Raw genomic sequence first — 25,540 nt, 5'->3', positions numbered from 1 at the left:
ACTTGTTCTCTTTGTTAGCATTTTCTATTAACTTGGATGGAAAATGAGTCACGTGACCCGTACGTAACTCAATTTTCCATTATATCATTTAAAAAAAGAATACCGTGTAAGGAGGTCTCCATGGCCCTGGCTAGGTTATTAGCGATATCAGCATCCGCATCCGCGCGGTTATTATCCACTATTTGCATATGAGGTAATAGGCGTTTTGGGCCTTGAAGTGAGGACTTTTTCCTCCGCCCCTGTCATCCCAATCCCATCCCAAATAGCCAAAGAAAAAATAATCAAAACCAACAAAAAGTGCATAGCCCCTAAAAAGATGAAAAATTAAGTCGCTTGCGCCTTATGGAATGCTATTTTCAGCCGCTTTGGGTTGTCTTGGGTGATGCCTCATAGGGTGGTTGATTGGTTTGCTTGCTGGTGGACGAGTGGTCGCTCTCGAAGTGCTGTTGTGTAGAAAATGGTGCCATCTTGCCTTTTGTGGTGCCTGTGGAGGGAACGAAATGATATAAACTTTGAGGATCAAGAAAGGACGTTAGAGGAGCTCAAGACCTTCTTTTATTCTCTTTATACTTGGATAGCTGCGTACTTAGCTTCTTTAGTGATTTATCTCGTTGCTGGTTGGGGTCAAATTATATCATGTTCCTATGGCATTTTGGACGAAAACGGGGTTGAGCTATGTAGCAAGCACTGTTGCGAGGCCACTCCACACCGACAAGCTCACAGGCGAGCACTAGTCTATTTCTTATTATCAATGCTTGAACTGTACTATTTCTTAGGATCAAAGGTTGCTTCCTCTTCTAGTAGGGGTAGAAACCATAGAGTAGCAAGCACGGCTTAGGCAGAAGCAGTTTTTTTTTTTTTTTTCCTCCTCCTAATTAATCGTTTTTCTTGTATACTTTCTGTGTACCTGAGTTATGCTTTGAGCTTTTAATGGTAACTCACTTATAAAAAAAGGAAGAAGAGGAAAGTCTCATCCCCCTTTGTTTCCTTTCAAATCTAGTGTATATGCAAACAACATTCTACGCAGCAGAGAAAATTCTCAATCTCTCAGCGACCAAATAGTGGAGCAATAACAAATAGAATCTAACTCAAACATCAAAACACACCGAAATTACCTCCATAAAAATCGTGTAGAAAGAGTGGGGATCAAACTCAGATTTGAAGAAACCCTAGAGTATGTGCATAGAGATAGCGACAGAAGTCGAAAGGGTGCAATCTGCGATGAGATATGGCGTGTGGCGTTGCGTGAGGGATGGATTTGGATTGGGAACTGAAAGTATGTGAGCCGTGACCTGTAGCGGTGAGGCGTGTAGTGAGGTTTGACTTTGAGATGATAGTGAAAAAAACCTAGCATAACTTAAAGGTCCTAAACGTACCGAATCCAGAACGACCTCGTTTTGTGAATTTAATTAAATATGTATAATAGATATATTATATATATTGGGAATGTGCATACTCAAGTTTTGTTGAGCAACAAGTTTGATGATACTCAAGCTTGTATTGTAAGCGATTACCATATTCGGGAATATTTTCATCTAGTTAACAGCCCCAGGTGATAACAAAAAAGAAAAATTGTGCTAAGCTGTCTTTCAATTTGTTGATTGGTTGCTTTCCCTTGGTAAATTACAAATAAATAAAGCTAAAAAATTTGACAAAACTATTTTCTGACTTCATTTTTTCAAAGATGCACTTACGGTTTACTTTTCAAGTACTTAATCAAACCTGTTTCTGATGATTATGTGACTCTTCATTTTTAACTCTTTGCATTAGTGAAAAAGACCAGTCTGTGAGAGCAAACGTTGGGTAATTTCGACCCACATGGACATGGTGGGTCTTTTACCCACAACTTCACTTTCACCTGTTCTTAAGGGGGAGAAGGGTAATATTTGAGGTAGAGCTTATTATTGCTTGCACAAATCTTGTATTCCCTACGAATGTAATCAGACAACACTATTCATGTGGCAGCCATAGTTGAGTTACTGATTTGGTGCTTGATTATTAGTTCTTCCATCTAAGCTTTAAGCTCATAATAGTAGCTTTAAGCTCATATTAGTTCTCTCGCCTAAAGTGCCGGCCTCGTCTCATCGACTCTTGTTACTAAGGAAGTTGGGGTGGAAGGGATTCTATCCCTTTTGGGTGGTTGCGGCACTCCTAACGATGAAAAGGGTGAGGATTCCAGGATTAATGGTCTGACCTAGTCTCAGAAGTGGCCAGTGAGCTTTGGCCCGGATGGGGAGATTGTTGGGAATTAGATTGCAAAAACAATATTACGCATCGGAAAATAAAATTTTCAAATCCGAAATGAACGTTATGAAGAACAAGCGAAGAACAATGCTATTTTAAAATAAATTGCAAATCAGAAACACTTACTTGAATGTGTTTAAAAATAAATTGTCACTCCTTGGCTATATGGGTAAAATTAAGCTCTTTGCTCCTCGACGAAGAAGGTGTGATGAACCTTCAAATCTTCTTACCAATGACTGATGATAACCAAAAGCGTGGGCTCTTAACTTGCTATTCAAAATATTAAACTTATTCTCAAGAGTTAACTCAAGAATATTAGTTCTTAATTTAAAACTAGAGAAAACTATTAGCAAAATTGCATACCTTTGAAGAGCTACATGCATATCTATTTATAGGCTCAGAATACTAAGAGACTGGGAGATGCAAGCAATGTGAGACAAGCTGTAAAATGAAGTTCTAGATAGACTAGAACTCGAAGTGGTGGACGGCTAAGCTAGGATTCATCCTAGCCTTCCACCTCATCACATGTGATGCATGGGTTAGGGATAAGCTCCTTGGCCCATGAGTCCTATACTTGCTCCTGGGCTTGGGTTTTATCTCAAGGCCCAATCTCTCGCATCCAATGCATAGTTTCTTTCTAGCCCATGTTTTTAATTAAATAAAAACAACTAGCCCATTGAATAAAAAGCCTGAATTGGTTAAATTTAAATCAGCTTGATGAGGGACCTAAAGGAAAAAATAAAAACTAGCCAAAATAGTTCCGACGTTTCCAGTTACTATTAAATTACAATTGATTCCATTAAACAATTGTAATTGCACTCCAGTTTATATTTTTTATTTAATAATTAATCCTTTAAATTTACTTAATTTTGACTTTTGATTCCTCCATGAAATTTTTCGTAGCATAATTAAAGCCAAGATACTGCTATTTAATTCTCTACCTCTTTTTCCTTGAGTTCTCTGATTTTATATATTATTCTCGTATTCGTGAAAGCCTTATCACATATACTTTGTATTTCAGTATCTCATACCAAAATGCTCCGGCTAGAGACTTAGAATAATCCACACCATAAAATCAACCTTATGGGGAAATTTATTATCCTTTTAATAAAGGACTTGGATTCCTTCTTGAGAAAAACTTTTCACACAATGTTAATTGCGATTACCCAATTCATTAAGTATTTTGACCATCAATTTGATCTCACCCATTAATGCATCAAAGTTATCTACAATTAACATCTGAGCGCACAAGCTTCTTAAGATTTAGAATCAATATCATAAGTAATATTCGAAGTATAAGTTTTTCCTTTTAACAGTATTTTCATGGAAAAACAACTCCCAAAGTCCATTCAGTGCATAACACCTACACATCAACCCGGAGCCTCCAACTTCGCCTGATTAAGATAAATCACAAAGATTCGATGTGCAACAGTCTTAACAAATGGAATGTCCAATTTCATTACCAACTATGAACTAGCCGTAAGTTTAAGACTACAAGGTTATGGACTAGAATCTTGTGTGATAACTCTTACTCACACCATAGACCATATTCAATGTAATCTAAGGGACCTTACATGTATATCATATGATAAATTCAAACATATATGTACATGTAAAATAATAATAATAATAATAATAATAATATATATATATATATATATATATATATATATATATATGCCAAATGTTCAATATTATACAATTTAGCAAAAGCTACTTAATATAATTTGAGTTTTGGACACCAATTCTATCAGAGATCGTAATGTGGGATCAGGGTTACAAGATTTGGAATGGGGAGGATGGAGAATCCTTTTATCCTTTGGGTGTCTTACATCCCGACATGCCCTTGGATTGGGCGATGGATGGTGATGAGGCGAGGATCCGTCTTTGGCAATCTGGATGCTATTGAAGAGGAGTTTCATTGGGAAACCATGGTAGTGCGCCAAAAGACCAAAGGTAGGAGGGAGCTATTGAATTGGAAAAGCTCTATTAACTATGACGATGCCCTCTTAGCGTTCGAAAGGCAAGGCTCACATGATGTACTGTTGAGTACCTCATGTAGGTCTTGGGTTTTAGGGTCTAGCGGGTTTGTTGGGTTTCTTTTTTTTGGCTGGTTTGGTTTTTCCAATGTATACTATTTTTGTATTTAGAAGCGTCTTACGTTTTTTTTAATATAGTTTTATTAATTTTTTATATATATATAGTAGCAGTACTGATAAATAATGACAGTTCTAGCAGTTGTAGTAGTTGCAATGTTATGGTGGTTTTATTTGGCTTGAAATGCTGGCAAAACATTTATGCATATATCTAGAAATATACATTGCCTTTGTATTGCATGCTTGCAGATAGTTGAATGCAGGCGAGTGCTGAAATGGACTTATGCATATGGGTTTTACCTACCTGAGGATGAGCATGCTAAAAAACAGTTTTTTGAGTACTTACAAGGTATATGTTTATTGCTAAGAAACAGTTTTCTGAGTACTTGCTAGGTGTATGTATGTGTGACAATCTTGTCTTCAGGTGAGGCGGAGTCTGGTTTGGAAAGGCTTCATCAATGTGCAGAGAAGGAACTACAACAGTTCCTCAATACTGAGAGCAAACCACCAAATGATTTCAATGACTTCCGTACAAAGCTAGCTGGACTGACCAGGTATTTATTGTGTACTAAATATAGCTGAAAGTGAGTTTTCCAATTGTACATTGATTATTTTTCTGCATGGTAATAAACGATTAAGTACTTTTATTGAAACAAATGAAACCATATGAATTTTTCTATATTTCTTAGAAGCACCTGTGATCATATCTAGAATTTAGATTTTGTTTTAGCATAGCAGAGTTTTGTCGTGTATATATATTTGACTTGTCAATGTGGTTTAGTTATTTCTGTCCCAAGTATGTTAGAAAGTTCCTCTATAAGTTTCTGCTATCAAAAGAGGGGGAAAAAAAGTGTATGCAAGTCCCCCCCCGACCTGTTTTTTTTTTTTTTGTTAAGTAATCAAAATTTATTGGGTTAATTACTTTTTACCCTCATGAACTATCAAGCAATTTTAATTTGTCCCATGAACTGACACATGTTACACTTAGCCGTATTGCATTACCATTTTGTTACAAAAAACTTCCATTGTTAGGGAATCTCATTCAATTTGACGGAATATGCCCTTTTTAGACCGTTAAAGGACATAAACACCCTCAAATACAAAAAATTAGAAAAACAAATAACAAAAATTTAAAAACTAATAAAAATATTCAAAATTAAGAATGAAATAAAAACAAAAAAAAAAGAAGAGAAAAATAAAAAAAGAGAACCTCAAAATGCTTGGGGGGTTGTCCGGCCACTACCCCCACCGCCCCCCAGGTGTTGGGGTTGGTATGTATTTTTTGTTGGTAGCAAATTTTTTTATTTTATATTTTTTTTGAAAATTTTAATTTTAAGGGTATTTATGTAAATTTAGTTCTAAACTTGGTGTATTTTCATCATTTAAAGTTTTTAATTTTAATTTTTAATTTTTTTTAAAAAAAAAACAATTTTGACTAATGGATGGGGGTTCTGTACCAAAATGGTAGTTCAATTTTGCTGATTGTGACAAGTGTCAGTTCATGGGGGCAACTCAAAATCATGTGAGTTCATGGGGCAAAATGTAATTATTTCAAATTTATTAAAAATCAAAAGAGGGCAATCCAAGTATACAGAAAATATACAAGAGAGAGAGAGAGAAACACCTAACCAGAAAAAAGAACTAAGAAATTAAGACAATTAAGAAAACTAGAAATATGAAGACAATCATAGGCTGCTGTCTGTTGGTAAAGGGTTTTGAAGAAGGCCTTTAGCTCAATCAGCATCATCTCACAATCTTCAAAATTTCGATCATTTCTTTTTCTCTAGGTACACCACATTATGCAAGGTGGGATTATCTTCCTCGCTACTACACTTTGAACACTATTAAACTGCCTTCCCCAACATGCAAAGTGATCCACCACCCGCCGAGGCATAAACCACTCTAAACCAGAAAAGACCGAAAACAGAATACCGTTCTTCTATTTGTAGTTGTTTTATTCTCTAATGTTTCCCATATATTCTTAGGACCAATTTCCCTGTTTTCTACTATGTCTTAATTTTTTTTTTTTCCTAAAGAAATATTATGAAAGCTTTAAATGAAAGCATGTAAGATGTATAGAAGGTTGAAGTATCCCAAGTCACAACACTACCAGACTTATAATTCCAGACCATTCTGAATGTGCTTCAAATATCTGTTAGGGCAATTTCCTTGCTTCCTCTTTTGCTCTTTCATGCCACTTGAAAAATGCTTTGAGTTTGTATTAAATGAAACTTTGTGATAAAGTCTCATATAAAAAGCTTGCTCGATGCATAGAAGTATGCAAAATCCCTAATCTATAAGCTTGAATGGTAGTGGGCATCCAACCTGCCCAAGATGCACTGTCCTAGTGAGTGGGAACTTTGCAAGATGATGATATATACTCTGGTGTTCTGTCTGATTCTGCTTTAGGCGTTTGTTATTCATATGTACAGAAACGGGAGAATATGGAAGAAGTTGAGCCCCGGAAATTGGGTATGTCACTGGAATGTTCTCATTCTAGAATTTTGGTAGAATAGAAATGGCATCCACTTCCATTGCTTTAATGATGGTGCTTTGGATGTTGCTGCCTGATATCCCCTGCTAATGGAATCAGAACTTTTCATTAGCTTTCTTGTTGAGATAGTCTTTGATTTTCTTTATTAGTTGCTTTCTAACTGAAAAATTCTTGTAATGTGCGATATGACTACTATATTGTTTGTTGGAGTGTCTGCCATGCATGTTATTTGTCCCTTGCCCATTTTTACGATTGGCTTTACTTGGATACGCAATCATTTAGGTAGTTGATGCCTTCTCTGATCCAATTTTCACATCTTTATGTAATTGCAACAGTGTGACTAGGAATTACTTTGAGAATCTGGTTAGGGCGTTAGAGAATGGTTTGTCAGATGTGGACACCAACGTGGCTTGCAGCAAGTCAAGCATGAAAAATGGAGGGAGCAGCAAGGGGCGAGGTGGAAGGGGAAAAGCACTTACTCGAATGGGTGGTTCAAGCAAAAGTGGTGATGGTAGCATTTATTGGTCTTGTGAGCAATGTACCTATGCCAATGTCAAGTCTGCCACCAGATGCGAGATGTGCAACCAGCAGCGCCGATGAAAATTATAATCACATATAGCAACACAAATATGGAGAGCAGACCTTTCAAACAAGCTGACAACAAAAGCGAGATTTGAGGGGATAGCATGGTGTGGAAACTGGAGGGTTTTGGGATATGAGGAAAAAAAGGAAAAAGAGAGTGAAGAAAAACCAGATAAAAGACGAGCCTCTTTCGTGTTTGTGTTTGCAGTGAACACTAACTTCTATAATTCTGTATATAGTTTCCATCTATAATTTCTGCAACTTTCATTTGTTGCTGATTTTAATGTATTACACATTGCTTAAAAGTGAATGCAAATGATTTTTTTTTTTTTATTTATTTATTTATTTATTTTTATTTTATTTTATGTTGTTTCTAAAATAAACCAGGGCGAAAACTAGGTTCTTCATATGGTTTTTCAATGCGGTTTATGGTAGCTGACTAGCCGGGAAGATCTGTTTGAAATGAATACTGTATTTGCTTCAGGTTTGGATGTTTAAAATGTAAAAAAGCATAGCATTTATGTTCCACATTTCATTTATACTATTCATATACATGTTTTAACCCAACAACGAAAAGCACTGAAAACTATTCATCTACTCTTGCCGGTTACTTCGAAAAGTATTTCTGCGGTAAACTCTGGCGGGTGAGTACACATCGATGGAGCTGGCTGGCACGTGCAACACAAAACTATGAGAATGATCCTCATTATGTCTTAAGACTCTTTACTTAAATGCAAACTATGAAAATTGTCCTTTTTCTTTTTTTTTTTTTTTTTTTTTTTTTGTGTGTGTGTGTGTTATTGTTGGAGCATGATAGCCTTATAATTCAAAACAATAACCTTCATAATTAACATTTGTTATTTTCCATCAACTACTAAAACCTCGGAACTCGAAACTCATCATCTGATGGTAATGAAGCATCTGTACAAGCTAAAATATATATATATATATATATATCTTTTCTTTAAAGTGGAAATTTCAATTTCCAGTTAAATGATATTTCATCTTCGTGATTTCAATAGTCAAACACACATTTTTGAACAAAATCATGGAAAGTGTCCCATTCGAAAATGCGTTTGGAAAAAAAAGGTTTAAAAACATGAAAAAATTTAAATTTTTGTGCAGTAGACAAGGAATGGGTTTTTAAAAATGCAACTATTTTAAAAGTCGAACCACATTTTTACTAGCTAATTTTTTTCAAAATTTTTGATTTTACGAAATTCTTAATGGCGTTGGATTATTATTAACAGTGTTTTCAAAGGGCATGTTTTGGAATCGGTAAACCAAACGGACACTAATAGCATGCAACCTAACAACAATCTCATCATCAAAAGAATCCATTTCCAATATTTCCTCAAAACCAAGTCAAATAAATAGGAAAACAGGAGTGAGGTAGGTAGGTAGGAATATTTGAGATTATGTTTCCGTTTTCCATTTGTGTTTATGGGGGGAGAAAGGGACAACATATAATTAGTCAAATTTTAGTTCCATAGATTTGTCGTTGAACAATTTGAGGCTTAGCGCATTTAAGAGTGCTCTAGAATATTGGCGAGAAGCCATTTTCCAACCCATGCCTGTCTTCATCATTGCCTTGAACTCATTATAGCTGATTCTACCGTCCTGCATGTTAATTAAAATTCGAAGAAGATCGATGTTAAATAATAATAATAATAATAATAATAATAAAAAAATCCATGGAGATAGAGGATGGATGGATGGATGATCTGATCTGATCATTGTTACCTTATCCAAGTCAGCATCAAATATGATGTCTTTGATGATCTGATCATTGTTAGAACCAACGCTGTCATCCACCAAAGTCTCTCTCAACTCATCAAACTCGATGTACCCGTTTCGGTTCTTGTCAAACACACTAAAAGCTTGAGACAGAACTTCATCGCTGTCAATCTCTTTGAGGTGAACAGACATCGTAACAAATTCCTCACAGTCTAGTGTGCCACTTCCATCAACATCCGCCTTCAGTAGATATAAATATATACATATATATAATATAATATATATATATATATATATATATATATATATATATATATATATATATATATATATATATATATATATATATATATATATATATATATATATATATATAACTTAAAAGGTTATTCAGCAAAGACAGACATGAAAAATTCAGCCATGTATAATATATGTACGTAAGCATATATACATATATAAATTGTCATGGATCATCTCTTCATTCTGCTTACATACATGCAATTTGATGCTCCTGAGCTTCTGCATCAAATATGAGTTTTTAAAATATAAAAGAAAGGTAGGTTTATATATATTGTCCATTGAATGCTTTTCTATTTATTCACCAAAGAATTAATGGTATACTTTTGTAGTGATCGAGAACAAACAACACAAAAGGCAAGTCCGTCTATGTACAGTAACAAGCTAGGAAGGTCTTAAGTAATTAAGCAGAATATATACTCACAGCATTCATTAACAACTGCACATCAGGATCAGCAACAGGGTGCCCAATCATATGGAGGCCCTCTTTGAGCTCCTCGAATGACAAATTTCCATTTTTGTCTGTGTCCATCATATCAAACGTCTGTTTTATTCCAAATATTTGCTCATCTGGCAAGTTCTCTGCTACCACCTGAAGTGAAGAAAGATATATAGCAATTAATAGTGCTTGCTTCAGGAAATTAACCCACCTTTAACTCCAATAAAGCATTCAGAAACTTACTCTAAGAACTTTCTTCTTGAATTTATTCATCAAGGAGAACTGCTTTATCCTTATTCTGACATCTTCTCCCAAAGAAACATTACGAACATGATTTGTATTTTTTATCCAACTATTTTCTTCATATAAGAAACAGGAGAATGATTAGTTCATTTGTTATATGATTAACATTCAATCCTGTCCATAATTAAAGTTGGCATAAGTGCCAAACAAATTCTAGCAAGGAAAATACAGACATTTCATAATAATTGTCAAAGGACCATTAATCAATGAATACTTTAATTTCATTCTAATAATATATATATATATATTATAAATAATTCAATCTCATTAGAAAGCATAGAGATCGAGGCGCAACCCGTGTATACAAGAAGTATACATTAGAGATTAAAAAGAAGAACAAAAGTCTAAAAATTCATTACATCCAGAAAAGTGAGGCCTATTATACACGCCATCATCCATGCATAAAGGGATTTGAACCTCTCCAAAAGAACGTGTTAGATGGGTTAAAGGTATGACCTTTTTGGATTTTGGAGGTTTCTGTACAAATAACGATCGACCGTCTTGAGTACTGATCTATTGGTCAGAGCATAATGATCGATCGTAGTAGAAACGATTGATCAGTAACAGTAACGAACGATCAACTAACTAAATCTCTAAAAGTATGGTTTTAGGGTTTTAGGTGCGTTTTAGCTTGGACGTGTGATTAATGATGTAATCTTTCCCAGACTTTGGAGTTAGTGATTTCGAGGATGAGTATCAAGGAGACCTTTATGACCAAGGTGAGTTAAGCTCGCATGGATACTGGGTGTCACTCTTTTATGGCATACCTATTTTATAGGTATCAAACATGCATGTTTTATACTCATAGGAAATACTTTGCAAATATTGTGAACTCTATCTTTTGGGTAAATGAAATGTTTGGAACATTATGTTGCATCGTGTGAGTTTTATAAGTGCAAGCATGTAAAAAATAATGATTAATTGGTAGTTACGGGCTTACTATTATATGGGTTTGATCTTATGGTCGACATTTACTTTTATTGTTGCTGACCTTGGATCCAATGGACAATGGTTGTCAGTAACTGGCTTAGCCGTGTATAGATGGTGGTCACGCCTTGCGCATTGCTAGTGGCATGGATCACTCAGGGTCAAACCTGGTTGGGTCACTAGTGGTAGCTTGCTATGGTTCTTCACCGAGGCACCAATGTTATATCAGAGGTTCTACTGGACACGTAAACATCACCGTAAGAGGGTTAAGGGTATTGATAGACTATATAAAGGTTAACTATAACTTGTTCACATGTGATATCATATATTATATTTATAATGTATCAATGTCATTTTCTGCATTGTCATTTGACAAGAACCCTGTTGCATATTATTGCATGTGGTTTATTAAGCTTTCTATAACCTGCTGAGTTCATTGCATGATGACATGTTTCCTGTGTGCTAATTTACTAAGTCGTGGACTTACGCTTGTTTTGGTTCTACTTGTAAAACATGTTTGTATTATAGATGGCTAGCCATTAGGTGGCGGACCCTTTATTTCCAAAGGCTTTGGAGGGTTTGGCTAGGATGGTGTTTGAGGATTTAGACCCCGGCTTGTGCTATTACCTATGTTTTGAGCATAAGGGACATCGTGATAAGTTCATAGGGTTTGTGTTGTTAGTGTACGATATCCAATGTCACATTGCCGTGTTGGATTGTCTATCTGTAGGCCTCGATGAACCAGACTATAGGCTTCATCGTGATTCAAATTTAAGCTTTAAAGACATTTATTATTCGAAGTATTGTTCTTAAGATATGTTTTGGAGACATCTAACTCCCATTGTCTGGATTTTGAGATATTTTAGATATTTAAGTTGATGATTGGTCCTTGACCGAGATACTTTATGATTATGCTTTTGCTATGTTAAGTTATGTTATGATGTTTTAGTTATTTCTTTGGTTAATATTATTGTGATGTGGTATTGTGATGACTATCTTACCAGTTAAGTGATTCAGTCTTCCGTTGTTGCTCTCTAATGAGGGTTCTAGATTTCTTGAGGCTTATTTATTTAGTAAATAGGTTCGGGGAGGCACACCGAGTCAATTACCAATTAATTAATTTTGTTGAAGTGTTACAATATTACCCCTCTAATTACCTTTACCTCTAATAGAGTGACCTCCCTTCAGATCATAGTTAATGGAATATGCCAATTTTTTTAATTGACGGTTTCCTCTGTTAACTGACTTAGAAACTAAGCTTGAAGAGCTAGCCGAACCATCTTGTTTTCTACTAGCTTCAACTGCAGTAAATAGGCCAAGATCTAATCCTTTGAACCCTCACAAGACAACTCGACAACCTGCCAAAGAGGATGTTCGCACCATCTGAAGTGCATGACCTTCTTTACTACAATTCCCCCCCCCCCCCCCTCCCCCCACCCCAACCCACCAACCATTCCTAAAAGGAAATCTTTCCTCTTCCCCCATATCAATAGCCCATTTTAGAGCCTTAGGAACACCAATCTTATCTGTCGCATCAGAGCAATTAGCCTTCTCTGCTACAGAACTACCTAAGGGCTTATCCCTTTCCAACGAACCATTCATCTACAAATTTAATTCCTTAATCCTAGTAATGTAACTATCAAATACATTTTATTTGAAATAGTTTTAGTAATGTATTTCATGATCCTCTCTCGTCTCTCTCCCCTCGCCTAAACTAGACGCTAGGTTCCTCTCTCCTCCTCTCTTCCTTCCCTCTCTCATGATGTTGCTTCTTTTTGTTGTTGCTTGGCTAGAGTTTTCTTTAGTCATTTCTACCTCTTACGAGGTCCAATATGTCGCCTTAGGCAATTTATCCTAGACCCCCCCCACCCAAAATTGCAACCTTAGCCTCTCCACCGTCGGCCTGCATCCTCCTATGACCCTCCTTGTCAACTCAACCGCACAGATCTGTCTTGGTTTTTAGATTTGGTTTTTTCAAATCTAGATCTCTCAGCCTACATCAGTTTCGTTCATCAACGCGCCTCTCCATCGTCATCTTTGGCCTTCCCACTTCCTGTCGATGCCTCCCACTCCTCCATCGAGCTGCCACACGCCTTTATGTTTACGCCTTCTCCGCCTTTGAAGTTGCTAATTCCTGGGTTTGATGGTCTTTTTCCATTATTTTCTGTATATTTCTGTTGAGTGTTGTTGTGTTATTGTTTACAACTTAACTCGAACCGTTTTGGCGTCAGACTCTTTGTCTGTGATGGAGATCCTGTGTCCGTTGTTCTTTCTCTTCTTAGTTTGTTCGGTTTCCTTTGAAGCTGGATTGGATCTAAGTATTTAGGGGTTTTCTTACTCCTGTTGGTTTTATCCATCTTAGTGGGTTGCAGTTTTCATAGGCTGGATTCCCAAGTGACTTCCATTTCCCTGGGTTTCTTTCTGGACTTTGAGGTGCTTGTATCTTGGTTGGGTTATTGAGTTGTTACCTTGTTTTTGTTTTTGTTTTTGTTTTGGTTTTTCTATTAATTGTTCTTGTAAGTTGTTTCTGCAAAATCTCAATCCTAGCCACTAATCCATCATCGACAGATAAACCTGAAATAATACCCAATCCCAAGTTTCTAACTTCTCTCTAACCTCTTCATTTCCGGCATCTCGCCTGTTCTTACTACATGAAGCCTAGGATTTTTGACATCTACTGTCGTCACGGGTTAAAATGTCGACTGACCCACCCATGCTGGAACACCATCAACAAATCTTGATGTAACACCTGAAACTCCATCGAGCCTATCTATTTTGCTCACTAGAGAAGTCTTCAAACCTGCATGAGTACCAACTATCTCCCTAGAAGAGTGACTTGGCTCCAAAGTCTTACTGTACCCATTATAGAACCGACGCATCTTCCTTAATTCTCCACTTGCTAGTTGGTTTAGTTATAACAAGTTATTGGTAGATTTCACCATTTCTCAACCTTATATTGTTATCTCTCATCTTATCAAGTTGGCCCTCAACATTTAAAACATTGAGAACATTGTGGGTTTGTGGGCCTTGGTGTGAATGCTCTTGGACAGATTATTTAGATTCTCCCCTGTAGCATTGGGCTTCATACTCAAATGCTATCCTAATTGATAAGAATCCAAGTCCACATCTCCCATGGATCTAGTTCAAACAACATTTGACTCATGGGAATCAACCAAACAAAGGCCCAACCTAATTCTACCCACTTTTACATTCTCATCAGCGGAAGCCTTCCCCAGCGCATTAAATTTAGGTCCAACAAAAACCCACCCCAAATCTTTCCAAACAATAATCCACATCCCTTTTAAAGGAAACCAGCAAATTCTTTAGAGACTATAATTTAAATACTTCACCCGAATCAACCAAAGATATCTTCAAGTTGTCATCTCCTTGATTACTGTGATTTCCATATAAATCGTGCTGCTCCTTCCTTCCATATCCATCCTTATCCTTCAATATGTGCTCCTCTGAATTACCCAGTCTATCCTACATAAATTCTCAATTTCATGAAACTGCCCTTTCCCTACCAAAGCTTCAATGTACAACCTTCTTCCATGATCCACCATCGGGTCTTTCTTCGGTGGCAACGACGGTGTACCTTTCAGCCCACTCGACTTTAAACTTCCATACAACTTTTGGGAAACCATGCCTTTACTCTCGTCCTGTGCAACCGAATCAAAAAGCGCTACCACCCATCTCAGCTTGAAAACAAAATTCCTCCACCCTTCACCTTGTCGTCCCATTGGAACAATGGTAAAGCCTTGCTGCCCTCATCCATATTATTCTAGTGCCATGTACAACCCATCGCTAAAATGGAAGATAAAGGAAAAAAAAAATGGAGGAAAAACGGAAAAATACTATTATTTTCTTTGATGATAACTCGATACCGTTATATTGTTTATATAGAAAAATGATATAATCTAATATGAAAATAAAATCAATTAGAATAAAATTAGATAACAATGGAAAAAAAAAAAAAAAAAAAAAAAAAAACCATATTAGCCGTTTGGGAAGTTTCCTTCGTTAACACTCCCCCTCAAATCAAGGCAAAATGTCTCGCATGCCTAGCTTATCTAAGATAGAATGAAAAACGTTATTGGATACTCATTTCGTCAAAATATCTACCAATTGCTCAACCCTGCACGTAAGTTTTCCTTGATAAAATCTCTATCAATTTCAATGTGTTTAGTTCGATCATGTTGTATTGAATTGTGAGGAATATTAATTGCGACCTTGTTGTTACATATAATCTCATAGGCTCCTTCAAATCATATCCAAGTTATTTCAATAGAATCTTCAACCATAATAACTCACATATCCCATGGGCCATGGCTCAGAATTCAACTTTTGCACTAGATCTAGAAACCACTGATTGTTTCTTACTACGCCAAGTAACAAGATTGCCCTCCTTCCCCTCCGCTCCCCCCCCCCCCCCCCCAACACACACACAAAAGAGTGCAATAACCTGAAGTAGATATTCGATCCATGACTAATCCAACCAAATCTGTGTTCGTAGAAGCTTCTACTTTCACGCGATTATGTCGAGCAAATAGCAACCCATTCCCTAGTGAATATTTCAAATATTGAGGTATTCAGTAAATTGATTCCATATAAGACTCCTATAGTGAAGGAATGCATAAACTGACTCACAACAATGATTGCATAGGCAATGTTTGGACGAGTGTGTGGCAAAGTATATCCCATAAGTTTGAATAAAGCCTTCTTCCACCAATCACGCCTTACATCTTTCCACTGACTCATTAGCCTTATGCTTCATTGTAAATACCCATTTGCATCAAATTTCTTTTTTCCTTAAAGGAACTCGACCAGCTTCAATGAGTTATTTTTGTGCAGAGCTCTTATATCTTCCTGCATCACTTCCCTCCACTTGGATCATTAATTGCCTCTAGTAAATTTAGAGGAATAGACACGGAAGAAATTTTGGATACAAAGGAATGATATGAGAGTAAAAGATGTTGATAGGATACAAAGTTAGATATAAGATATTGGGTACAAGATCTAGCCCCTTTACGTTGAGCAATAGGCAGATTCATATCATCGACAATGGGTATTTAAGAATTTAAATCAAGGGTAGATGTAATATTACGTGAGTTAGGGTCATATGTTTGGCAAGTAGCATTAGGAATAGCCTTACTTTTTAGCGCCTGGAGTAAACTCTTTGTAACACGCAAGAAAATAATTAGGAAATTGTTTAGTTGTTAGCCCAAAACATTAAGAATAAAATTATACTTAAGAAAAGATGGAAAAAATGTTATTCAATGTACTCGTTTGCAATAGGCATTTGAACGGTTTTTTTTGTTTAGTAGAATTCAACACAATACCTGAGCTTCGAGTAGGAGATTTGTAGTGTGGAACTTTGATTTCTCCATTCAATCAAGATATGAGCAAAACTTAATTTTATTGATTTGGGTCAATTTGGGGGTTTTTGTTGTAAACCATAGATTTATCTAGTGTATGGGCTAATTGATTGTGTGATAGTGATTAACCCTAAGTTCTCTTAGATTTTTAAGAAAGTTAAGTGCTTGAGATGTTTGAGCGCTATGGGTTTTACCAAAGTTAGAGTGTTGATGTGGGTATGAGTTTAATGGTGTATTGCAATGTGATATTGCAGTGTGTGCTTGTGTTATTTATCCTTCTTAACTGTCAGATGATATTTGTAGTAAATTACTTATTGAGAAAAAAAAACAGATTTTACTTGTTTTTAAAGCATGATTATTATGTTTCACACGAGCTGAATATTTTGTGAATGAATAGGACTATGTGTACTTCTGAGGATTTTACATGTGTTAAGAACTATATTAAGGAAAGATGTTGAATATTGCATGGTTAAGGAAACAAAGGATCACTATTTTACGAATGCATCATGATAATGTACACCCATGATGAAACGAGAATAAGAGATTAATGTATTAGGACAAGTCCCCAGCATCACTACTAAGGGACAAGTCATCGATGTTGCTAACCTAATGATGATATGAAGGGACAAGTCCCAGAGAAAAGTGTAAATGTTAAGCGAATGACAAGTCCTTGAGAAGCCGTCGGGAACAAGTTCCCTGTGAGACATGAGAAATAGTGGAGAATATAAATGAATAAATTAGTGCATTGTATAAGTTTTGTATTGACGTTATGAAATGAATTTTATGAGATTGTTATTGATGTTTATGAATTGCTTTCTTTCTTAGATATGCTAGTATGAATGTATTTCGCTTAATGGGTTAAGAAATGCATGTATATGTGTGTAGTTGGGTTTTATGATATAAATGATATGCTATGGCTTAGATGTATTCATATGTATATATTTTGAGTGTGGGATGTGAAGTATATATATTATTACAAATAATATAAAACAATGTAAATGCTTATTTCTCTATAGTGTTTACTTCATCAGCTATGTTTTGCTTTGATAAACTGTAAAATCCATCGTAGCTATTCTTGTATACTCATGGTAGAAAACTCCACGAAAGATGACTCATTATCTAAAGTCAGAGATTCTTATACTTATTAAGACTGTGGACTCACATATTCGCCTATATTATTGTGGTAACACCGCACAGATGTTGTCGTTGCAGGTGTTGATGGCAAAGATGATGACCTGATAGCCATAAACTTGGGCTATTATGATTGAGGTCATTGGAGGCCTTGGGTTTTGTTAGACTAGTTCCATTAGTTTATCTTTTGTTGTACATCATTTTTTGTTGTTGTTATACACTTATGATGTATTTAGTATTGTGTCGCATGTGACACTTAAGTCTAGACAACGTATTTTGTTTTGTAAAGATATAATGTAAAATTTTATAATTTAGATGTTAAAGAAAAGAAAAAAAAAAAAAATTATGATGTGTTGTGACAATGGGTTGATCACATTTGATGTTATGGTTAGTGTAATAGTGTTTGCCTCTTGCGCTTGTTACTTTGGGGCAGTGGTCAAGTCGTCACACTCTCGGCTCCTCCACTGGTAGTGGCGCATACTGCTAATTAGCACATAGCTGTTGTTTGTTGGGAAACTCATCAACAAGCAACTGTTGTTTCTCATGCTTAGGCACATGAGTAGGGACAGACAAAGGACCACTCATAGAAGACTTCTCTTCAATTGGACTCTACTCTTGAAGAGAAGTGCAGGTGGATGAAAAATATGCGTGCAACTCAAGTAAGGTAACATCCATTGTGACAAAACGCTTCTGCAAAGGAGGATGATGACATTTATACCCCTTCTGAGTAGCCGTATAACCCACAAAGATACATTTGTGAGCATGGGGATGTAACTTTCCCCGAGTCGAACCATGAATGTGAACAAAACAAACACAATCAAACACCTTTAAAGAAACATCTTCGGAAGTAGATAAAGGCGAGAATAACACTCCCCCTCACGTGTGAGACGAGACAACACGTGATCTATTTTAATTGAAATGGGGAATAAAATATAGAGTCAAGTGTCAAATTCAAGACTTTTGTTTTGATACCAAGTTGGAAGATAAGCAAAAAAAAAAAAAAAAAAAAAAAAAAAAGGGTAAAAAGAAGAAGGGAAAAATACTCTTATTTTCCTTGATGATCACTTGATGTTGGTACATCGTTTATATAGAAAAGTGATACAATCTAACATGAAAATATAATCAATGAGAAATAAATAGAAAAAACATTAGATAAAATGGAAGTAAAATCATATCAGTCGTTTGGGAACTTTCCTTCTTCAACAGGCTATTCGCGCAACTCTGTGCAATATAAGCCCTGCTATAGGGATACCTAATATAGCACTTTCCTGCCATTTAGTAAATTATATTCTACATTCTTCTTTCACTTTTTTCTTTTTTTTTTTCTTGCGATCAGAGCCGGCTATATATAGAAAAAAATTAGGCGGTCGCCTATGGCCCCCAATTAATGAATATTAATAAAAAAAAAAATATTTGAAGGCTTAATTATAGTTAACATTCTTTAATTAAGGCCATAATTACAGTAATAAGTAATTAAAACGGCATTAATATCATTTAATTCTCCAACATTCCATTCTTGAAATAAGTCTTAAAAAATTGATAGTATTAAATAAAAGAATCAAATAATATTCAAGAGATTCTTAAATAAAACCCATTTCCCAACTTTAAACGTTAACTATTCTTAGAAATAATGGAGAGAGTCAAAATAATAATAATACTCAATTATGTTGTGGGTAGAAATTTTTTAGGCCTTGTAATAAGCATTGAACAACCAAAATTCCAATCATAATTTAAAAGAGGTGTTTCCAATTCTCCCATCTCTTCCTCTAATTGAATAAGAAAAGTGAAGTAGGATCTTACTGAAGGAGCACCCTGTAGTATATGGGTGACGAGTGAAAGGAAATCCAAAATCACGATCCACTTTAAGGAGATAATAATATGTTTATGAGGAGATGCATAACTAATCTTAATATCCATCAAATCTGAATTTTTTTGGATTATAATTTAATTTAATCCCACTCGGATTATGTAATTGCATCCCATCAATTTAAAGGAGCCTAGGTACAATCCAGACAATGAAGATTAGACATATGTGTTAGGTTTTTTGATTTGCCTATTCGGGTCCCAAAACAAGTGCCTTTGTATTTTTGTGGCATTGGGTAGATTTGTACTTAGGATTTGGGTTGAAGATTACTCATGAAAATCAAGTACAAAAAGCAGTGTGTGCAAACTCGTTTGCAAATGTCAGGATAGGACCTTGACAGCTAGAGAGTTTTATGCACTCCCCCATGCTAACTCGTTGCTTATGTCCAGACATGATGAGTCGCAGAGAATTTCATGCACTGATGTCCAAACATGAAACTGTTTTTAGGATTGGAACCCTAAGGATATTCGGACATCTTATTAATATGTTCAAACCAACTTCACAAGTCTATTTAAAGAATTTGAAAGCACAGTTTTCTGAGAGCTAAGCAGAACTATTTACTTCTGATGTTGATTTTTTCTAAACACTGAGTGCTTAACATTGTTATTTGTGCCAAGAGATATTGATGGTATGTGCATAGAAGACTAATTCTTGGGTTTGGAGTGTTCAAACCACGTTGTTCTTCTACATCAACAAACAGATTGAAGTCTACATGTGGGTCGGTAAGGAGATCAAGAAGAAAGATTGGACATTGAGGAGTTGGAGCTGCCATGGGCAGGAGGTAAGTGAGGAACTTGTCTGCGCACATATTGTCTTAATCATTACTGAGGGTTGTAAGTGTACTATACCAATGTATTGAATCTTTCTTAGTGTTGATTTCATGCGTTTGGCTGCCCCTGGGTAGTTTTACCTTTGATGTGCTCAAAGTGTACGTTTCCACTTCGTCAACAAAATCTTAGTTTGTTAGTGTGTTGATGTTTATATGCTTCTTTGTATGGTTATTGTGAGCGTTAGGATCTAAATTCTGCGTCTCAATAAATTCAATCTAGGGAGTCTTGAGCTTTTTTGGCAAGCATGTAATCTAAAGTAACAACATAAAGATATTTTCATGTGCAGGTAAAAGGGTACATACCAAGGACTTCTTGGACTGTCATACGGCTGTAAGGATTTGGATCAAGCATACACTTCACTAGATCCTTTGCTTCCTCAGAAACCTTTGGCCAAGGATCCCTCTCAAGATCCACCTTACCCCGAATAATTGCCTGTGCAATTCCTTCCTCAGTTTCTGTGCTAGTTGTAAAGCCCATATTAGGATGCATGAACACTGAATTTAACTTTTTTAAAAAAAAAAAGCTAACATGATAAACGTTATACAGTTTTGGAAGGAACTTACCTGCCCAAAAAGGGGGAACTCCACAGAGCAAGATATAAAGGATAACACCTGCACTCCATACATCAACTTCTGGTCCATAATTTCGTCTTAGGACCTCTGGAGCCATGTAATATGGACTCCCAACAATTTCACTGAATCGCTGACCTACCAACAAGTCAGTGAAGATCATAGTTGAAGACAATTAGTACTTAATTAAGTATGCACAAAACTAGATATAAAGGATACCAAATATTACTATCCAAGAAAGATTAAGGGATACCAGGCTCATAGAATATTGAGAGGCCAAAATCAATTGCCTTTAGCTGAGCAGTCTCACTTGCATCTGTGAATAAGAAATTCTCAGGTTTGAGATCCCTATGTATGACTCCCTGCTCATGGCATACCTGAGACAAGCATAAAAGCCAAAGCAATCATCATTGTTCCAGTGACAAAAACAAATAAAGATTTGTTTTTCACACAATTGAATAATATATATTTGATTCTCTAGATGTAATTGGTCATCACTTACTTGAAATTTCATCCTATGTTGGAAAGTTACGATTCAAATGATTAACAGTCCCCTAGACTTGACTAACGGCTAATTTACTTTTTTTTTTATTATTATTATTAATTAAAAAGATAAAAATACAATAGCTATGTAAATCAGCTAACACTATCAAATTAATGAAGAGAAACATTCAAAAAGAAGTGCATCAGATCAGAGGGCCCTGGTGCAAATGGAAACAACACCATTTATATCTTCTTAAATTTAAGTTTCACTCCCATGCGTTTCTGATTGCAGGTTGATGGCTCACTTCACTTGTTAATGTAGACAGGATAACTTTCTCCTTATTTTCCACCAATTTCACGACCAAGATTCTTGGACATTCAAGGGCATGGCAATGCTTTTAAGTCTTAAACTCCCCCACTAAGACCTTCGGGAACTACCATTACCAAATATATAATTCATAATCTAATACTATTGACCATATGTTCCCTTTATTAGCGTTAAATCACCACTTGTCCTAAAAGCTTAAGCTAATAAGAAAATGTAAATTTTTAATCATTTAATCGATACTTTAATCCCTCGCGTGTGGGCTCAAATTCTTTTTTAATAGGTAAAGCTCAACACGTGTAATATTTAATTGAAATTTGAGTAAATTGATGGGGTCAAGGTTTGAACTCAAGACCTTTGGTTCTGATACCATGTTAAACTACCAACACTTGTCCTAAAAGGTTAAGCTAATAGGAAAATGTATATTCATTTAATCAATACTTTATCGATCAGTACTTCAACAATGCAACAAATTATTTTACAATACACTTCTGGATTAAAATACTTAATCCAATATTTCCATGCATTTCTTAAACATTTCTGGATTTTTAACAAAGTAACGAGCTCGAAACAAGAAACATAATTTCCATTTAACACGATACAGCATCAGGATCTTAATAAACAAATAACCTTATAACAATATTAAAACTTCAAAAGAATGAAGAAACACATCAAAATAAGAATCATATATTATTATATTCTATGTCCTTTGGATTCAAAAAATAATCGCTGCCTCGAATAATTTAAGCATGATTTGGAAAGAATTTCAATTGAGAAAATAATAATAACAAAAAAAGAAAAAGAAAAAGAGTAAAAGTGAAAAAGTTGTACCTTGCAAACCTCGATAATGGTCTTGGTAACGGTAGCAGCTGCGCGCTCCGTGTAATGCCCGCGCGCGACAATCCTATCGAAGAGCTCACCACCCTGGCAGAGCTCCATGACAAGATAAACAGCCTCCTTGTCCTCATAAGCCTCCTTGAAGCGCACAATATTGGGATGCTTCGGCAAATGGCGCATGATGTCGACCTCGCGCCGCACATCCTCAAGGTCGATCTCCGTCCGGAGCTTGCTCTTGGGTATGGTCTTGCACGCCAAGGCCTCGCCCGTCTGAAGGTCAAAGCACTTGCGGGTGATGCCAAACTCGCCCCGGCCTAGCTCTTTCCCGAACCGGTATTTGTGGAGAATGTCACCGTCGGCGGGGTTGCGGAGGACCGAAATGAGCCTAGACACGCGAGACGGGTCGGGGCGGTATTCGGGTACGGGGTTGGAGGAGTCATTGCGCCTCTTGAAGGCACCTGCTTTTGCAGGTGTGGCAATGCAGCCTCCCATGGGGGATATGGTGATTGTGGATGCTTGTTTGTTTTTGTTAAACTGGTTTATTTAATTAATTAATTATGGGAAATTAGATTATGAACATGGAGCGCACCACACGGGAAGAGTTTGAAAAACAGTTAATGGTTTCGATCGGTTGAAGTCGTCCCGCCATTTTGATAGGGATGTTTGAAAACCGTTATGTTATTACTGATGGTTGGACTTGAATTGTATGTTGTAAAGATAGGAGAATGAGGTGGCTTTTTTTTGGGGGCGGGGGGGTTTCTAATTAAAGATAGGTGGTTTTTAGTCAAAAGTAAGCTGATCCCATTTTCTAAATTTCTTGTGAAAAGTTTTCAGCCATGTGTTTCTATCAGCTTTAACTAATTAACCCAGATAACCAATTTTGTACGTGCTTGTTGGTATCACCATTTGCTTCGATCAGGTGGATAGATTTTCAATGAAATTAGTCATATTTAATTAAAATCAGCTCTTTCTCGATGGTTTATGATACCTATTAATTATCATGACGACCCTTGTTCAGTCCATAACTCTGAATATTCTGGAATATGGTAGAGCAAGCAGCAAGGGACATTTCAACAATGAAAATGAAAAACAGCCGGACACCACAACATGGGCAACCAAAATTAGCCATCAAAAGGTCTGGAAATTTCCTTTTCGTGGCATTGAGATCAGGGACGGAGGGCCAAGCCACTGAGGCATGAATTACAAACTTATTAAAATAGGGATAGGGGTCAAAGCATGAATAAGAAATATATTAAGATCGAAGACGAAATAAATATATAAAAACGAAATTAGCATCAATTCAATTTTGACAAAAATATATATATATATACACAAAATAAGTGTTTCATAATACATCAAATTTCAGTCAAAACACGTATCAAAATAGAACCCGTCATTTTTTTGAATCCTGAAAATCATCTATAATTGAATCTATGCTAATTGTTGCAACAACTTCTCTTTCGATGTACACCGTTAGAGAATCCGTCATAAACTCATATTCAATTTTGTTGCGACGAAGCCTAGTTTTGACAATATTCATGGCTTAAAAATGCTCGTTTTGTAGTTACAGTAGAAACGAGAAGAGGAAGTACAAGTACAACAACTCGAAAAATAAGTTGGTAGATAGTTAATTTTCCGGTACTAACCAACCATTGGCACAATTTAGAAATATTTGACAGTGTTTGGAAACTCAAATGTTGAACTACATTATGCTTATAATGGTTAAGTTCCATTTCCAACTGTTCCATTTCAGTAAAGTCTTACGGATAAAACTTGTTTACCAACTAACAAATATCATCAATTCTTAATCTTAGTTCTACTTCTTCGACTTTTCCATTTCCAAACTCAATTTTGGCAAGTTCGAGGTTTTTTTTTTTCTTTTTTCTTTTCTGAGCAGCTCCTCAGTTCTCCCCCATTCACGTTTTTTTCTTCAATTTTTCACCATATGACTTATGGCTTATAAGGACCGGAAAAAATGAAGAAAATATTAGGGTTTTGAGAACTTACAAAGTTACAATCTGACTATCTAAGTCTCCGAGACGAGAGATCCGTCTAATATATAGGTCGCCGCCCTGTCACTAACGAAGATAAAACGAAGTTGAAGCAGGCTGCATACGACTACCGGCCGGCTACCAACCGCCAGTGGGATAAGTGACAGACGACTAGACGAGGTTATGTGAGGAGTCCATGAGGTCGAATTTTTTTGAAATTTTGTTCTCTAATTTTTTTTTGCTTATAGATTGTAGTTTGGCAAGAGGGCTTTTAGGTTTAATTGGGTAAGGCTAAAAAAATTTAGTGAATATGGCTAAAATTTTTATTAGGTAGGGCCAACATAATTTGTTAAGAAGGGGTCAATGGACTAAAATTAAATTTTTTTTAGAAATTTTTTTTTCAAACTTATAAATTTTTTTTCAATAAATTGGGGGGTTGGGGGGCGGCGCATGGCCCCTACTGCCCCCCTCCTCTATCACTGACTGAGATCTTCCTCTATTTGTTGTAACGACCGAGAAAATATGCTTGAAATGAATTACTAAAATACTTGTTTATGAGGTACGAGAATTCCCTATATAACTGAGATCAAATGGGATTGAAAACGGAAAGAGTTATATGAAAAAAAAAAAAAGAAAAAAAAAGAAAAAGAAAAGTATGCTGGCAGTTGAAGCTCGGTCGACCGAGGGGCTCAGTAGAAGGAGCTCGGTTGACCCACCAAGGTGTACAGTAATACCACAAATAATAAAATAAAAAGCAATAATCTGTTTTAATCATGACAAGTTCCTTAGAATAATTTATTTATTCAAAAATCAAAACAAATAAAAAAAATTTAGGGTTAAATATTATTTAGCTACTTAATTAAGGTTAATGCTTGGGTGAAGTGAATTCCGGAAATTTTGCTGCTCCGTAGCATTGCCCCTCAATTAATGGTCATTTTTTGATAAAGCACCACGAGCTGACATGTGTCATGATTTGGCTCTTCAAGCTGCCAATCTATTATGATTTAGGCCCCTTC

General features: G+C 35.9%; 2 protein-coding genes across 3 annotated transcripts in view; one reads left to right on the top strand and one right to left on the bottom strand.

Moving 5' to 3' along the window:
* LOC133878154 (probable E3 ubiquitin-protein ligase ARI7) overlaps nt 1–7,747 on the top strand; it is a 48,043-nt gene extending 40,296 nt beyond the window's left edge. For both annotated transcript variants that reach the window (XM_062316665.1, XM_062316672.1), the window contains exons 13-15: nt 4,590–4,689; nt 4,765–4,894; nt 7,170–7,747. In XM_062316665.1, the coding sequence (XP_062172649.1) occupies nt 4,590–4,689; nt 4,765–4,894; nt 7,170–7,434 (495 nt within the window). In that variant the 3' untranslated portion in view covers nt 7,435–7,747. The remainder of the gene's footprint in view (nt 1–4,589; nt 4,690–4,764; nt 4,895–7,169) is intronic.
* A 1,014-nt stretch (nt 7,748–8,761) lies between these two features.
* Nucleotides 8,762–23,025, bottom strand: LOC133858742 (calcium-dependent protein kinase 24). The gene is made up of 8 exons (XM_062294208.1): nt 22,528–23,025; nt 21,142–21,265; nt 20,883–21,026; nt 20,622–20,774; nt 10,133–10,248; nt 9,875–10,042; nt 9,160–9,393; nt 8,762–9,036 (listed from the first exon to the last, which is right to left on the bottom strand). Exons 1-8 carry the CDS (start codon nt 23,023–23,025, stop codon nt 8,887–8,889), a joined length of 1,587 nt encoding a protein of 528 aa, XP_062150192.1. The 3' UTR covers nt 8,762–8,886.
* Between the last annotated feature and the right edge of the window lie 2,515 nt (nt 23,026–25,540).

The sequence above is a fragment of the Alnus glutinosa genome, chromosome 1 (genome assembly GCF_958979055.1).
Source record: "Alnus glutinosa chromosome 1, dhAlnGlut1.1, whole genome shotgun sequence".
NCBI classification, from domain to species: domain Eukaryota; kingdom Viridiplantae; phylum Streptophyta; class Magnoliopsida; order Fagales; family Betulaceae; genus Alnus; species Alnus glutinosa.
Note: the sequence above shows the minus strand (reverse complement) of the source record. Positions and strands in the feature narration are given on the sequence as shown.

What these genes read in the sequence shown, in the direction of transcription:
- LOC133858742 (XM_062294208.1), bottom strand. Translation starts at nt 23,025, where the DNA reads ATGGGAGGCTGCATTGCCACACCTGCAAAAGCAGGTGCCTTCAAGAGG. An exon ending in CTCAATATTCTATGAGCCTG is followed by an intron (nt 21,027 to 21,141) that starts GTATCCCTTAAT and finishes ACTTGTTGGTAG; the next exon opens with GTCAGCGATTCAGTGAAATT. An exon ending in GACAGTCCAAGAAGTCCTTG is followed by an intron (nt 10,249 to 20,621) that starts GTATGTACCCTT and finishes TCTTATATGAAG; the next exon opens with AAAATAGTTGGATAAAAAAT.